Below are 17,755 nucleotides of genomic sequence, written 5' to 3'. Positions count from 1 at the left end.
TAACAATGGCAGAAGCATTTTGCTTATAGGTGGAAATAAAATAAATAAGATTGTTTCGAAAGTATACAACTAATTCTCTTCAGACCTCTCAAATATCTCAAGAACTCAGTCTTCTAGATGCTGAGAATGAATGTGCTGTTGAATGAAGAGATTGCCATTTCACGGACAGTGTTGGCATTGCAACATCTTGGACATTCCAAAACTCACCTATTCTGATTTACAGGAGGAAAATAATGAATGCTGCAGACAAAAGCATAACCAAATTGCATTGTGGGTACCTGAACTTGTACATTAGTTGTAGAAAGAGAACAGTATTTTTCACATGAATAGGGTATTAATGAATTGACATAAATATGATTGTTGTTGTTATTACTATTATTAATCATCATCACCATCATCACTATCATCATAATTCTATTAATGTTGTTGTTGATTACACTAGGAGTATTACAGCAATTCAGAAGTTAAGAAGTGTTTATTTTGTTCCTACATACTACTTCTAAAGCATGTGTTTTGATTCAGCAAATTATGTTTAACATCACAAATGGGCATTCTGTGAATATTGTGGTACTGGCTCTTGAAATGTATGAAAAATTTGAAAAATCCTCCAGCATGTATGATTTACCAAATGCTCTGATGCACTGGGGGCACAAAGAATGTGCTTGCTGAGGAATCCCAGATAACCACTGATGTGTTTTCTGTCCCATTGATTGCAGACTGACAAGGCAGAGAGAAGCAATGCCTTGACTGTTGCCATAGACAGTATGTGCAAGAAGACCAGAGACCTCCGCAGACAGGTGAGCACCTGGGCAAATGAAAAGGGAGAAAAAGGTCTTGAGGGATTCTTTTCAAAATTGCTGTTTTCAGTTTATGCATTTTGAGAATAAGAAATTTTTTTTATATTAAAAATGTATTAATGACAATTGCACTATTCCACAGAATATTTACATACCAGTTTTCAAAATTCTGGGAGAAAACCCTGCCAAATGATACTGGCTGAATATATATTTGTACATAGCAAAACGCTTCATGTATGCATGTCTAAATATATTTGCTGTAGATATATATCAGTAATGTACTCTGGCCATCAAGACTTGTTTAATTTTCAATAAGCTTGAATTATTACTGGTTGTTGGAACAGACACCTTGAAGGAACTACTGAGTCACTACGTGTGGGTCTTTACAGTTGTCAGAACTCCTAGCCCACAGGAGGGCCCTTGGAATGCCTAATCCACAGTCCACCCCCCCTCATTTTACATGCCAGTGTCCTAAAACTAATGTGAGCTATGGACCAAAATCCACTATTTCAGTGAAGTGCAGAAGGTTAGCAGTAGACATCAGCTGTGTTTACATCCTTTCTCTGCAAGAAATACCTTTGAGAAAAATTGCAAATTATGCTGAAAGTGTATAATGTGCCAGTTCAGAAAAAAACCCCCTAGAAAGCCAGTAGTTCTTTCAGCCAGGCTGCCCCAACCAAGTGTATGAAAATTTACAGCTACACAGAACATGAGAACAACTCTTTCATCCTGTCTCTCTCAGGCCGTTTATCAACTCCCTGGTGGAAGACTATCCCTCCCAACTTTGTGTTAGTCTTGCAGGCCAGCCTGTGCTTCAAGATGAGGAATAAATTCCTTCCTGCTCCCATTATCAGCCAGGGGAAACCTTGAAAAATGAGAAGAATATAATATAAATATAGTGTTTACAACTAACTAGCTATCCAATTTCTGTTTACATTCAGTCAAAAATATGTTCAGTGCAGAGACCTGCATCACCAGCTCAGTGTGTCTAGGAGCTCTCCCATTCATTCTCTTCCATGAGTTAATTAAACTCCAGCTTATAATACTTTACTGACTCTGTTACAGTGGTTAGAAGCTGTTAACTAATTCAATTTGTGTCTTTCTGTACACCTTTGGAAAATGTTCAGGCTGAATGTAATCATGCCCAATTTATAGTCAATCTAGAACCAGTAATTTTCTCTTAGGAGAACAGCTCTGTGCTTCTTGACATTTTTTTCCACTGGAAAGCATTTATGAGATATATTTTATTTATTTCCTCCAATTCTATGTTCATACATATGAATTGCATAAGAATTGTTTTAGGAAGAGTGGTTAGTACATGCCTAATTCCTGATCTGGGAGACAAGAAATTGTGAGTTTTTGTGCCTGCAGATACTGCAGTACAGTCTTATTTGCTTTTACTTATGAACATTCCTTATTCTGTCTCCCAGCAATTTTACAAGAAACGTGACAATTGTTGTTTGCTCTACTCTTGCTTACAGCTTTTATAATACTTTATTGTTTAATGATACTGTGTACCTTTGCTGCTATTCCATCAGGCGCTCACAGTGGATTCAGGGCTGTGGCGTGCATTGTACCTGCTTGCAGTCATGACTAGGATTGCCTCTGCAAAATTGGGGTTAAAGATGAAACCTTATAAAGCTGTATTTTTAAAATCTTTTCAGTAGTACCCAATAAACAAAACCATCAGAGGGGTGCTGTCCCAGTCAGCAGTCTGGCTGGGGGTTATGCCATGGGCCCCTTTGAAACACCTTTGCACGCCACAGCAAGGGGAGTGAAAAAAGGCTTGTGTCTGGCAAGACTTGAAGGCAAAAGTAGCTGTCCCCAGAACAGCATATTCTGGGAGATGTAAAAATTCTCAGGCTTTTCAAGAGAAGCTATTTGCATTCATTTCAGGAGCTTGTCCACTACTTCTGGGGATTTTAAACCATTCTGATTTATTTTCATTTTTACTAGTATTGTGCTGGAGATGTGCATGTCACTTCTGTGTGTGCAGTTTTACCTGGATCACTGCTTCCCTGCTGAGGAGAGCTGGACAAATATTTAGGAAGGAATTGCCTATTCATTCCAATTTGTAATTATGTGAAATTACCACACTCAATTCTGGCCTCCCCGTTCTTTCCCAGTGTAACATGAATGGACTGCACAGATGTTTCTGCTATGGTTTTTCTGCAGTTCTGGCTGGTTGGTTGTTTTAATAAATGTTATTCCTGATGATTTTTTTATATTTCTATGTTACTTCTTCATCATAGATTGCCTTCCTGGCATCCCTTTGAAACAGGAAAGGGAGATCCTTCAGTAACAACTACTCTAAGGTTTGTCCAGGCCTTTTGCCAGGGTAGTCTTGTGAAGGAAGAGGCAAGTAGAGGCAAACACACTTTTCTGTACTCATCAGTACTGATGTTGAGTAGTGTTGCGAACAGCTGCTGGCATTTTCTTCTCTACCCTCCACTGTTTTTGACAACCTTCTGCCCCATGTTTTATAAACAATATGCTTCTATGTTATCTTTTTAATACATTTTAGTATCAAAAATTCTCCATGCTTCTGCTTCTGCAACAGTCTGCTCAAAGGGTAAATGTAAGACCTTGCATCTTAAGAAGAAAACAATTTGTCAGACATCATCCTCCCCCTCCTTTCCCTCTTCTGATGGTGTCTCTTTCACTTAAAAATATGAGAAGAAGTTTAATTATAGCACAATAACTTTGCTAGCATTGCCTGCTGGCACTATGGTGCTGTCCTTTGTACATATGCCTTCCTTTCTGGCTACTTAGCTTTTAGCATTTTGCCCTACAGGTGGCCAGAGTCAGAAACAGACTTACTGAGTCATGGAAAAAATGCTTGTTAGGATTAGCATGAAAAGAAATAGATATTGCTTCAGATATTCCTTTTTTCTTTTGTCTTTTCCTTCTTTTTCTATGTTGTATTTCTTTGTTCTTTAATGCTACACAAGCCATTCTTTGAAACTCTCAGCTTCATGTATTCCTTTGCAAAGCTGGAACAGGAACATAATTTCAAACTTGTTTGTATTCAGCAAAGACACAGCATTATCTTTGTTTTTTTGAAGAAAATATGATTTGCTGCATAATTGCAGGATAGAGCATTTCTTAGAACAAAATAATAATGATAATTTCTGCATGAAAGGTTAATTGAGCCAAGAAAACCAGTGAAAAGCTATAGCAAAGAATTATGCAAGGAGAGATAAAATTAGGCTGTGGGTTTGAAATTGGACGTCTCAAGCTCACCACAAATGTGACTGAGGTTACTGTAGTCACTAAGGGTGTGAAAGTCCTGCAGTCTGGGCTGTACAGAGCCCCAGAATATTTCTGTTGGAGATAATGAGTCATCGGGCATGGATATGATGGGTTCCACAACTTTTTGTTGTTGTTTTTTTGTAAATTGACATCTTAATTTTTAAACTGTGACTCCTCAAGGTCACATTAATGTACCTAATTTTAAACAGGTAAGAATATCTGTTTTCTTAAGTTGAGCCTTTACAACACAAGTCTTAACTTGGCAGGACTCAGAGGTTTGATGTATTTTATTTCTGGTAGTGAAACTTTCTAATAACTTTTTTTTTTTTTTAATTCCAGCCTGAATAAAGCTGAGAATGTAAGAAATCCAATTTTGTATTGGAATCCCACTTTGTCTTTGCAAATTACTTTTCAGAACATACACTATCTAGACAGTATATCCGATAGTGATAGGCTACAGTAAGGAGACAAAGAAACCATTCCAAACATAAATTGCTTGTGTTTGTTTGAGAGGTTTGTCTGTCCATCTGGTGGGTCAATGAGAGCTGACTTTAGGTGGTGAGGCCATCCAAAAGCTAATGGTGGAATTCATATCCAGATCTTGTCTGATAATCAACAGATTTCTCCACAATTCTTTCTGCTGTGCATGGGCCCTGTCCTACCTGCAAACACAGCAGCAGCAAAAAGACTGTCGTTTTTTCTATTTTTCTTGTGGTAGGAGTCTTTACTGAGTTTTCACACAGATACATTGGAGCAAAACACAAAGTGAAAACAGGTACTTTGGCAACAGCCTGTAAGAGCTTAAAAACATTCTATGTCCTTTTCTGTTCCTATCAATATCTTTCCTATATACTGTAAAAATATTGGAGTAGGAAATTCAATGAACTCTACAATTAAGTTGCATTTTGTGTATTGTTCCAGTTGGTATGTGTGTTGTAGTGCTGCATGATCTAAATGAACAGTTGTCATGTGTAGATAACATGCAAAATAACCTCATAAGTGAAGTAATGTCCCAGTGATCAGTTACAAGCTTCTGTGACGCCTAATTTAAGACAGGTAATTTATAGCAGAATGTTACACTTCTTTAATAATTTAAGTTAGAAGTTCAAGAACAATTAATTTAAACAGAGAAAATTGAACTTCAGCCTCATTTATAGATCTTCTTGCTCTATTAATACATTATCAGGTGGCACAATCAGTAATCTCATTGACATAATTACCATGAAGGTTGCCATTCTGCAAACCAGACCGTGTTGGTGGGTTTCCCAGCAAGAAAATACTTGAGTAATTTTGGAATTATGAAAACAAGGGATGTATATATTTTGTGAGTACCAAGATGATTAAATTAATATTTTCTTTGTAAAACTAAATAGCCTTTTCCCTTGGCATCTGGATTATAAGGAAGCATACCCAGGAGATATGAGGTCTGGGCTAATTGATTTTTCATGTGTGGAATTGCTTAAGTAGCCTGTTTATCAAGGAAGGGGAACATTCTTTTGGCTCCCTTGATTTCAAGAGGACCAGTACATGTTGGAAGTGTTTTATGTGTTGGTGCTCACACTTACAAACAGACATATTTACCTAGTGGCATATTAAAGTTGTCCTTAAAATTAAATACAGTTTTCTGTCTAATACATAAATTGTAGCTGCCATATGTTTCAGACCTATGGTGCAAATAATGCAGGAATACAGTGTGTACCTGTTGGTGTTACAAAATGGGAATGGACAATAATTGCAGCAGACTGTAATGAATAGTCCAATTAGCAGGTACTGATGTACTTCTTTCTTTTGCAGCTCCGGAAAGCCATTATAGATCACATCTCAGACTCCTTCTTAGACACCACTGTTCCACTGCTAGTTCTCATTGAAGCTGCTAAAAATGGGAGAGAGAAAGAAATAAAGGAATATGCTGCTATATTTCGAGAACATACCAGCAGGCTTGTGGAGGTATGTTTGATGGAATTGCACTTTTTTTGGAATATGTGTTGTAAGTGACTTGCCACTGAACACTCCCTTTGCTGGCAGATATCAAAAAATGTTTAAAGCTGGCGTTTCACGAAAGAATAAATAAATGGCCTTATGTAATAGTAAATGTACTCCATTTTTCCATAATGGTATGTAGTAAGACAGAGGGCTTTGTGCTTGTATAGCATTTCATTGCATAGAAATTAGATGGTGTGGAATTGTAATTTAAGAAATCAGTATAAGCCTTTCCACAAAGATATTCAGTGGGAATTTGATTAAATGTGTGTTTCTGGGAGTATTAGCTCGCAGTGTTCAGGATCCTGCAGCCCAAACTACAGAAGACACCGTGTGAGTGTCAGTTGTTTGCCAGCTTTCTTCCTTGGAAAGTCTGTAATCTCTGCAGTGATTTGCTGAAGGGGAAACAGGGCTCTGACACAGTTCAGAGCCAGGAGCCTGCTGGCAGAATCATTGAATATTCTCAGTTGGAAGGGACCCACAAGAGTCATCGAGCCCAGCTCCTGCCTCTATGCTAAATGAATTCCCCTGCACACATTGGAGACTCAGGATTCATTTCTAAAGGATGTACTTCTTTATTGCTTATAAATGATACTTCTTCATTTATAAAACTTAGAGATTTGCTGATATAACTGGGGGGAGATTTTTGTTTGTTGGACAGTCTGTCCTGCAAACATGACTAAATATGCATTGACCTAAACTCATTTGAACTGGAGCTTGGAACACTGCTGGAATACTAAAGTCAGAAATTTACAGCAATATTATCTCGAGTGCCTGTAAGGAATACATTAGTAATTTTTGTGGGGTGTTTTAGCTTTTGGTGCTTTTGTGTGCAGTAATGCAAAAATGAGAAAAAAATCAATGAATTCACTCTGCGGATGAAAATTTACTTAGAAAAACTATTTGGCTCAGAATTAATAATAAATCTTGAGTGATCTAGAGATAATGAAAGAAAAATAGGTAAAGAGCTAAAGTAAAAGTAGGGTATTGCATTTACGTTTCTCTTCATGGTCACACGATTACAGAATAAGAACAGTTGTTATTCTTTGATTTACAAGAGTATCTGATTTTGACCATGCTGCAAAATCAAATGACAGCTGAAACACAAACTCAAAGTTGCAAGCTTTTCAGATTTTTAGTACTGAAGCTAAACCATCCTGAAGTGACTTCATTTTTAGAAAGAACAGGTGATCACTGAAGATCAAATAACTTGACTGAATTTCTGAGTCCAGCTGAAATACCCAAATCATTATTCATTTTAGAAGACGTAAGCCTAAAATCCAATATTCATTTCCTTTCATGGGTTTGAATTTGTGTCCCAAATGCAAGGAATAGCTGGCCATGAGTGTGGGTGTGTGATTAGAGGGACTGATGGCTGCACAGATTCACTGCCTGGCAAATCCACAGACTAGTCTTGCTGTATGTGTGAATACACTCTGTGTGTGTGTGTATGTATTTATATTTATGCTGTGACTCAATGTGCTGCCTACAGTGAAGAAAACTTACTTTTAAAGAGAGCCTGTATGCAGTGCCACCTCCTATTGTTGAATTAGTTGTTCAAATGTCACTTTACTGGGGATTATATCGTGGGCTGCTATTGAAAATTAACTTCAATTTTACGTTATGTTATTTTCTGGATATCTACTAGAACTAAGTATTGTATTTAAAATTTACTTACATTGGTTTAATGCTCTTACCAGTATCTCTAAGCAAGATCTTGATTGATGGCTTTTTGATAAACTGTATTTATCAACTGCTAAACTCTCCAGCAGATTAATTAGGTTGTAGTTGTACTGCATCCATCAACTGTGATCCTATCCGAGGTAAAACAAAACAGAAATGAAAAAAACATTAACAGCTAGGCAAGTGGCCATAAAGGGCCTTTGTAGATTTATCTCATTTTTAAGAAAAATTCAATCATTTCCAACAGCATCATGTAAGAGAAAGAAGTATGGCAGCTGTTTTGGGGAATGTTTAATACCAATTAAATTTATATAAATGGAATAGCTTTTAAATGCATTAGAGCAGTTATTAGAGCAGTTCTGGAAGCATATCTTGGGTTTTAGTGGCCTAAATCATGTTAAGCTGAGAGTACACATATTTTTAAATGGATGTACTGGAGCACTGTGCTTTTGCTTTAACTTCTCAAGGAAAATAGTATGGATAGAGTTGGATCTGACTAACTGTGGTTTGCAGAAGCCTGTGTGCTTACGAAACACACACATACTTCAGAACTGAGATGTGGCACATATGCTTGGAGCTTGGTTTCCAGCTGAACACGGGGCCATGGATAATGCATGTGCTATAGAAATCAGGTCTTCCCTAAGCAGGGAGCCTGATTCTGCAAGAAGGGCAGGACAAATCAAAAGGAGATGAGTTGCCTTTGGATCCTTGCTCTTTCTGTTATCCCTTTATTTATCACAGAATTTATGTTTCTTGGTGAAAATTCTTAATGTGTAAACATCACTTGTCCTCTTTGGGACAGGTGCCCAGCCTTTAGCCAGGGAGATGTTCCACAGCATGGTGTTGCCTCTCTCTGTAAGACTTGGAGTTGGATGACAGGTTAATTCAAGATCTAATCCAGAAGAAAATTCCCGTAACTGATGAGAAAGTTGCCAAGCATTAATCTATTTTATTAGAGGGTTCTTAAATGACAAGTATGATTTGCATGTTTGCAGGAGAGGCCTCACATTCTTTCCTTTGTTGTTTATTTCCTGCACTGAAACAAGAGACAACAAACAAATTACCTTACAGCTTTGAGGTTATACAAATCTGAAAGCCAGTCATGTGTGCTGTTGCAGAAATGGGCTTCATCTCTGCTACTGAAAATAATTTAAGTATTGAAGTGCCAGATCATAGGTGGCATGTACCTGGCTTTGGAATACTAAGAGACAATAGGTGTAATTGAAATATTTTAAAAGCTAAACAACTAAGAAAAATGTTGCAGAAAAAGGCACAGAACAGTAACTGTACCAGAGAAGGCTGGTGAGACATCAGGTCATTGAAATACAACTATGAAAGCAGTTTTACCATCTAGGTATAGTTGTGGCATTGAGGGAGCTGGGTGGCTTGTGGGCACCAGATGATAGAGCAAAGGCCAATGATGCAAGCAAAGGTACCCATATTGTTAAATACGTAATACCTTGTTTAGCAGATTAAAAAAGGGTGTTTTTTTATTTTGTCAGCTGCAAGTAGCCTTTCTGGAGCATGGGACATAGCGGAGCTGCTTGCAAGCACTGAGAGGTGAAAACCAGCTCAGATGCTGACAATCCCTAGGCTTTATTTAGGGGAACAAAAGCTAAGAAAAAAAAGCCATTTGCATTCTCACTGTCCTTTGTTTCTGACTGTAAAGCACTCTAGGTGTGGGTCTGATCCCACTAAACCTTTGACATCTCTAGCATCCTGTGGTGAAGAATTTCACAGCCTATGTGTTGTATAGAGAAGTGTCTGTGAAACCCCCACATGATCTTTTCTTTTGCTGTCTCTGAATTCTGGTATCAGAAGAGAAAATGAGCACTAGTCCCTATTTTCCTTCTCCATGCCACTTACTCTTTCAATTTTTTTTATTGTTTTCAAAGTATTTCTGATCTTTTAAAATTTTCCTTATTTGGAAGCCACAAAAGGATCAGCTTGTTCCCTTCCCTATACCTTTTCCAGCACCTTGCAGCCCATGAGGTGGGAGGACAGAACTGTGCATGCTAATCAATACAGTCAAGATATTTCACAGAATCACAGAAACTGTTGTTTTTTCCTCACAAAACAACTGAATTTCATCTATGTTATAATTTATTCATCTAGTACCATGACATCCTTTTGCAAATCTTCATTAGTTCTTTTATTTACTGCTCTAAACAACTTGTTAAAATATGTGTAAACAAAATTTATAAAAAGTTAGTGCAGACACCACGACCACAAGGAAATTCTTGGCTCACAGCTTTCTCCCAATTTCCTGCTGATTTGTTCCTGAGGCTGAAACAAGTGGTGCTAATCTGTCTGAATTACCTGGGAATTTACTGGTTACTCAGCCACCCTAATTCTTGGAGGAGTCGTGGCATTCACATGCCTGGATCTCATACACAGTACACTAGTCCAGCTCTTTCATTCTTCCATTGCTTTCACGTATGAAAACATGGGCGTCCATTCTTGCTATTTTAACATTGCTCTTCCAAAAGTTATTTATGGCATAAGGAAGATGTATGACTATTTCCTTTTCATCTTATAAAGGTAACTTGTTGCACTTGAAGATAAATGCTGTGAAATCACCTATCTAATGACTGCTGAAGTTTAATTCTCTCCAAATTAAGGACAAAGTGTTTCTAAAAAAAAATAGACTTTCCTGAATCCAATCACGAGTTCATCTTGAGTGAAGCAGTGTCTCAGCTCTATCCTGTCAAACACTGTTCCAGCTGAACATGTTCCACACACTTGTCAGGCTTCAGAGCAAAGTTGTTGAGCTGGGCCCATGATGTCAGTGTTGCAGCAAAGTTGGAATTGATAATAGTAATTAGAAAGCGAAGGCAGAACAACATGTCAAAAGAGATGATACTGCATTCTCAAAATAATCAGTGAGCAAGAATTTGAATCAGCATAGTGGTATTGCCTACTCTCATATATCCTTTGTTAATGTTGTTCTATGGCTCAGTTATAAATATGCTGTTGTTGCCATATGGATAAAACCATCAGTGTTTAATTTTCCTGTCACAATATTTCACTTGATTGCAGAAATTTATGAAATAAGTTTCTGAATCTGGACCACAAAGACCTGTGTATTTGTGTAGCCAGATCTCCAGTCACATAAAAATGGATTTTATTATTGCATCCAGCAAGTCCAGTCGTGATAGGTAATAAAATGATTTTGATGTTACAGGACTAGGCTATAAGTCCATTTTTCAGTAAAACAAGCCATTGATAGTTGTGTTATTTCCAGTTAAGCGTTTCCTTATGTGCTCAGTTTAAAACCTGTACTAATAATACTAGCCTGTACCCCCCACCCACCAGTATCACTCCTCTTGTTGTTTTGCTAGTTTTGCATTCTTTCAAAGTTAACAAATTCAAGCAGGTACTCTGAGATTTGACTGTGTTGGTCTTTTTTCAGTTTAAAACCTTATTTACCCCATTGACTCTTAACCCAAGATAAAGATTTTCCAAAGATTTCTCTTGATTACATAAAGTGCCTGTTTCTTCTTTGCCTAAATGATTAGCTTAGTGTGGATGACTAATTTTTAGATGAAAGATGTGGGGTGAGTTGATTTGTACCTTGAGACATGACTGTTGGTCTGTTTTGAGACATGCATTATGTTTCATTTTCCTATGCTTTGTATAGCAGTTTTAATTAGGCATACCTTGTATTTGAGGACAGCTTTTGAATCTGTTTTTGAAAGATCAAGAATGTTTGAAGAGTAGATTATGGAATGTTTTGTGTATAAACACAACAGTCTGAATTGGATCTTATAAAAACAAAAGTTCATCTTCTCACAAAGGTTAATCCAACAGTGAATTTGGTATGGAAATTAGAAGTACTGCTTAAAATATCAAGAGAGATTTTCTGTGGTTTCTATTTTAATCTGAAAATGAAGAATTCTCTAATAGAAACAACAGGTCTTGAGAAAGAAGATACTTTTTCCCCTCCTTGAATAGGAAATGTTAATTGAGCTAAGCTAAATTGCTGCTACACTGACTCACTGCTCACACTGTAATTTAAGAAACAAACAGTATCCTCACAGGCCAGTGACCTTTGTAAATCGGCTTGAGCAGTGAGATCTCTTGCAAATCTTGCTTCTGAATTAGCATTTGGAAGTTACAGTCCTTCCTTCAAAAATTGATTTAAGACATAACAAAATAATACAATTCAGAAGTATGTTATATAAATTCAGTGAGGTACAAAACATCAGTGAGGTGGAAAGACTGAACACCATACCAGGAATGGGGCAATAATATTTCCAGAGGTAGTAGTAACTAAAGGTAATATCTTCTTTCTTGTGTTCTTTCTTGTTTCTCTCTGCTGAGTTTATTAACTACTCTGTGCTCTTACCCTGGAAGTTCTGCCTCCTGATAAAAGGTGCACAGGCTTGGGGTGTCAGTCACGCTTCCCAGGAGCATCAGCTGGGGCTTTGTGGCCAGCACTAGTATTGGAAAAGCTCAGACAGTGCAAAGGATTTGAGATACCTCGGTTAGCATCTTCGCACTGCCATAGCTGCACAATAATTGCACACACCAGAGTCTCTCAGTTTTAAATACGAATAGTGTATTCAGGTATGTGGAGGAAGCAGAATAGTCCTAGTTACATAGTAAAAAACGCCAAAAAACACATTAAACTGCCCACTTTGGCTATGATATTGGACACTTCCCACATATGAAATGAACACTCAGCTGCTGAAGTATTTTGATGAGCACCAAGGGCCACGTTAAATATTCTTCTGATGGAGGTTATTTTAGGCTGCAGTGCCTTATTCCTCATACACTGCATCAAATATTTTTGAGTATTGATTTTGTAATATTGAAAAAAACCTAGAATATATTGCAAGATGAAAAAAGATTAGGGTTAAGATTGTCTCTGTAGTCTAAGTCTTTGTGAGCCTTGGCTAAAATAAATTCTTCAAAGATTTGGTTTTTTTAGAAAATATTTGTTATTGACGGTAATTCCATTTTAAAATGCCGCAATTTTGAAAAAATATTTCAAAATATGAAGATTAAGTACTTTCAGATTTGACACATTTAGGTTTTGCTTTGAAATGCCTTTTCATTTAAAATGCTGCAATTGAATTGTGAATCTAGTTGAAGTATTTCATTGTATAGAAACATTTTCAAAGAGTCTTGTCTTCTAGGACATTTCAAAATTATCTCTGAATATAAACACTTTTAAATTATGAAAATTAAGGCAAAATAATAATGAAAAGCATTCAGAGACCCAGGTGTACTTTCTAGTCCCCTCTAAGACACGCCTGTTTTTAGTGGCTGGAGTGTTCTGGCCTCTGGTTCACTTCTATCAAAGACAAAAGCAAATTCTGCTGTTGCGATAGCAAGTATATAAAAGTGAACAAAAAATAGGTAACAAGAAGACTGAAATGTCACATCTACACAAAGAGAAAAGAAGGCCCTGTGTAACTGGCAATTTCTTGTTTGGGGAAGCTGACAGACTGTTCTCCTAAGCTGATCCATCACAGAGATGTAATGCTTTCTGAGAGGAGGAGTGATAGGCTGGGTGAACTTGAGATTAAAAAAGGAATTTGATGGGAGCAGGGAAGAATCCTCTGATTATCTTTTCTTTTGGCACAGATGCAAATCTCCCACTACAGTGTTTAAAGGTCAGCCATACCAAGCAGAGGCAGAGAGATTTAATAGGAGAAGTGGAGGCGATGATGAAGTGAACTTGTGTTCTTCATCTCTTCTCTCAGTACACGAATACATCATTTTCTCTGTTGTTTGATCTAATAACACTGACTTTAGATCTGCTGATACATTAATTTGATACTTTAGCCTGTGGCCTAATTCTTGCCCGTGTGTTTTTCAGTTTTGCCTGTAGTACAATATGACAGTGCTGGCTTCTGGGACTTCTCAGGTTGAATCTGTTACAAACAAGGGACAGTAACAAACAGCACCTATATTTGAGTGCATCAGTGTTGTGATGTGTTGATATAGAGTAGCAAAGGCATGCAGGACACAGAGTGTTGCTCAAAATACAAGTTTTCAAGTTAGTACAAAGATTTCCAGTGCTGAAAATGCACATCTATTGAAGGAGAATTCTCTTTAAGAGAGCATTTTTTAAAAATTAAGTTAAAAGCTGTAAAGGAGAAAAATGCTTGAATGCATATTGTTTCTATTTCTATAAGGAAATGGAGGTTTTAGATATACATAGATTAAAAATGATTTTTCATTTAACGCTATTGGAATTACAATGACATTTTGGCAAACTGTATGGAAGAACTTACATATGGTAAAAATGAAATGTTTTCAATGTTTTCATTTCATTTGCAAAATGTTTGCAAAACTGAGGACAGTGGAAATAATAGTAAGTATTATTGACAATAAATTAATAAGCATGCTAAAGAACACTCTTCCTTTCTCTCAAGCAAAACACAGCCACTGGCTCTTGAACTAAAGCTGTCCGCATCTGCCTCTCGTGGAAAACAGCTCTGCCAAAAGTCAGTTTTAACATGGAATCTGCAAAATGTAACAGGTTGCTTATTATTTTCTATGCAAACAGTGAATATTTCTTTAAGTACAATGGGAAAACTCTCAACACTTCAGTCTGTTGTATTGGCATGCATCTAAAAGATGATAGCTCTTATTCACCACCTTGTCTGATTTTGTATGTAATTTGCTATATCTTTCTATGTCAAATTTTAAATATAGCGACCCAGAAAACTGGGTTGAGAGCAACTTCCCATAGCTCTGAAAGATGCATCAAAGACACTCTAAAAAAATCATCTCACTCTTGTACTTTCCTGAGTGCACAACAACCAACTTTCAAGCAGCCTGTGACAGCTGTTACTTTAACCTCTGAACATCCAGTACTTAAGGACTACATTCTTTAACCTTACTTATCTTTTACTTGAAGCTAAGGTCCATGGAAATAAAACTACTTGAACTCTGAATACCAACAACCCCCCTGATTTGATATCCAGTATAACATTTGCATAGCTTCCTGTCAGATAGGAGCTTAGGTAAAATAGGATTTAACAATCCTTTAATTTTGCTTTATATATCAAAGTACTGCATGTACAAAGTCCTGTCAACTGGAAGACACTGATTTCTTTCTACCACCTTCAAAGACAATAGGGAATTGAGTATTCTTAGCACTGCTCCTGTTTCTATCAGTTTTAATCCCAGACTGGTAAACACAAAATAAAAATAACATTTGAATCCTTCATTGCCTCTTTTTTAATATTGATTTTACTGAGCTATTGGAAAAACAAAACTATTTCTGACAATGGCAAAACTTCAAGACTGCGTGCGTAGAGGTCAAACTGACAGATTACTGGAACATCTTTATTAACTTTCAGAATATCAGAAGAGAGCAGAATCTTTTATCATTCTCCTTTGGAGTATAATCAGAAGACAAGAAGCATGAATCCTGTTGAGTGGAAGTTTTTAGTTTCAGGCTGTTCAATGCTAAGGATTTTCATCCCCAGATGTAAGATCCAAGTCAAGGGCTTGTCATTTTTTTGCTGGTGCTTTTGTTCTTACTATTCTTCTTTAACCCATAATATACTTTCAATGGTATGGTCATATATGTCAAAATAGCAGTTGAAGACTGTAAGCTGTAGAATATATCCCCATATCTATTTTTGTGGTGCAGTTTGTCTGTTAGTCATGTACAGAGGTGTGCACAGCAGCTGTCCTGAGAATACAGGGTCCCTTTGCACGATGGGATCTGCAGGCACAGAACTCCAGTGTGGCTTTCTGCTCCAGAAAGCATCTATCTAACTGCGGAGCAGTTAGCATATGGAGATGGGGATGCAGAATATTGGTCAGCATTTTGGGAATAAAATATATCTGTCAGCAGATTAGGATGTCATTTTTGTAAGTAAGATAAGCTCTTTTAAGCATGAATAATATTTATAAATGGGAAGTGGATTTTCATTACATTACTATACTAATTTCTATAGTCAGTCTGTCCTTGACAAATTAACTCTCCTCTCTTATCACACATTCTTTATTTTTTTTACTCTTAGTTAGTAAGCTAATGCTTTGTTTTTGAGAGGAAAACCACCTAATTTTAGTTTGCTAATTTCTATGAATCCTCAATTTGTGTGATTCAGAATTCCCATTCAGATTCCTCTGTTGCTGTCTGACTTTCAGGAGAGACCCATGTGCTGCCTCCCTGTTCAGGCCGGGTTTAGTTAATGGCACACTGGGGACGTCTGGGCAGTAGGGGTTCCTTTCGTGCAGCTTCTTCATCGTTCAGTCAAATCCAAAGATCTCAGTTGTGAGAAATGAGACAACTCTTAAAAAGATTAATTTACTGAAAACAGAAAAATTGAAAAATTACAGAAATCAGAAAAATATAAAAATTTGGGATCCCATGGCTCAGTAGATGGTATGCCCCAGGAGCGCAGGGATATGAGATCTTCTGGCTGAGACAGCACTAGACCTCAGGTAGAGAAAAAGAACTTGCAGTGCTGGGCTGACTTTTAAAAAAATTACTAAAAGCCCCTTAAAAGGGGTAAGGCTTTTAATGCCCAGCACCGATGTCTCCGACAGCTAGTCTGGAGAGAGCAAGAGGGGAAAAGAGAAAAGAGCCTGCCTCTCGGCTTCGTCCTTTTTATAGTTTTTGCTCCGCCCACAGCCCGCCCACAGCCCGCCCCTTCAGTCCAAAGCGATTGGTGCTTTCCCTTTGATGGATCATCTCTGTCCACCAATGGCTCATCGTTGTCGGGGGGGGGGGGTGGTATCAATTAGAGATAAGGGAATACAATACTTTCATTAAAACTCAGGTATTCAGGTTGCCATGGGACTTGCTTGCAGAGTAATGGCCATGGCTAAAAATAGCTGCTGGCTATTAAGACTGGGTGGGGTTTTGGCCTTGGAATGCAAGTCCAACACATCTCAAAACACTTGTAAAAGTATACAGTAAACACAGGAAAGGTAACTCTTATGGTGTACCAGTGGTTTGAAGCTTGAAAAGGGGCAAGTTTATGATTTTTAACTGGGAAAATTTTAACTGGGAAGGGTGCAACTCTATTAATAAACTTTAAACAAATGGAAACACTGATAATGGAACTGGATTTTTTGTACCTGGGCTGATGGGTTAATTGTAACATTCAATTTAAAAATAATTAACTCAAAATTAATTAATTAAAGCACGTAATATGCAAAGACCAAGCACAAATAGGGATTTCATGTAAGACATCAGTGGACCCATCTGAGTAACCTGACTGCTGACTTTGCTAATTTTAGCTAGTCTGTGATTAGCAATACTAATCTAACTACAAAAAAAAAAAAAAAAAAAAAAAAGCAGTACCTCATTTTACTTAGAGATACTTTTTTTTCTGCAGCTGTTTAAAAATCAAACTTTTGATGTCTGAAACACAAATGCAGTGCTGATAAGCCCAAGAGTTGGTGTAAAACCCACTTTACCATTTCAGTGAGTTTGCAGTCTCTCAGCAAACCGACCTGCCTGGCAGGAGGGTCTGATGGCCCTGGGGGCAGCCTACAAACCCTCTGCTGCCAGGTGTTGCTTGAGTTGGGTGGGTGTTTGCAGAGAGCCTGCAACAGGTAAAGGTGGTTTACCTAAAGATGGTAATGGCAGTTGGGGGCGGAGGGTTGTGTGGAATTACTTCTAAAATTAAAGGCAGCACAGGAATGATGCACAAATGCTTTAAATGCAAAAAATAGTATTACATTCTAATAGAAGAAGTCTGGCAATAGTAATTAAGAGGTGGCAGGCAGATGGAAGGAGGCTTTTAAAGACAGGTAACTTGTTTCTGGATGTTTTGGAGCTGGTAGATGGATGCTTAATGGAGAGCTAATGTGGTCAAGACAGTGAATTAAGAAAATTAATTCAATAAAATTTGGTTAAAGTCACGCATGTACTTCTAAGTGTATGCAAGCTTTAAGACTTTGAACCTTGCTGTTTGGGGGCTCACAGAGTTCTAGCATTTGGGAGCAAGTCCTGAATTAATAATGCAAGGATTTTTGCACCTCTATGTAATTAATCAAATAAGGTCCAATTTTCCTATTATTGATTGAACTTCAGGTGATAAATGGTGGCATTTTCATTAATC

The 17,755-nt window shown here is 37.4% G+C and overlaps 1 protein-coding gene across 4 annotated transcripts in view; it reads left to right on the top strand.

Moving 5' to 3' along the window:
• The window catches only part of CTNNA3 (catenin alpha 3), a 438,358-nt gene that overhangs the window by 245,290 nt on the left and 175,313 nt on the right, over positions 1–17,755 (top strand). For all 4 annotated transcript variants that reach the window (XR_004241502.1, XM_032115986.1, XM_032115987.1 and 1 more), the window contains exons 8-9: positions 717–797; positions 5,844–5,996. Coding sequence is in view for 3 of the 4 variants with exons in the window: in XM_032115986.1 (XP_031971877.1) it covers positions 717–797; positions 5,844–5,996 (234 nt within the window). In the remaining variant the exon portion in view is untranslated. The remainder of the gene's footprint in view (positions 1–716; positions 798–5,843; positions 5,997–17,755) is intronic.

Source organism: Corvus moneduloides, chromosome 8, assembly GCF_009650955.1.
Source record: "Corvus moneduloides isolate bCorMon1 chromosome 8, bCorMon1.pri, whole genome shotgun sequence".
NCBI lineage: Eukaryota > Metazoa > Chordata > Aves > Passeriformes > Corvidae > Corvus > Corvus moneduloides.
The sequence above is the reverse complement of the archived record's forward strand: the minus strand, read 5'-3'. Positions and strand labels throughout refer to the sequence as shown.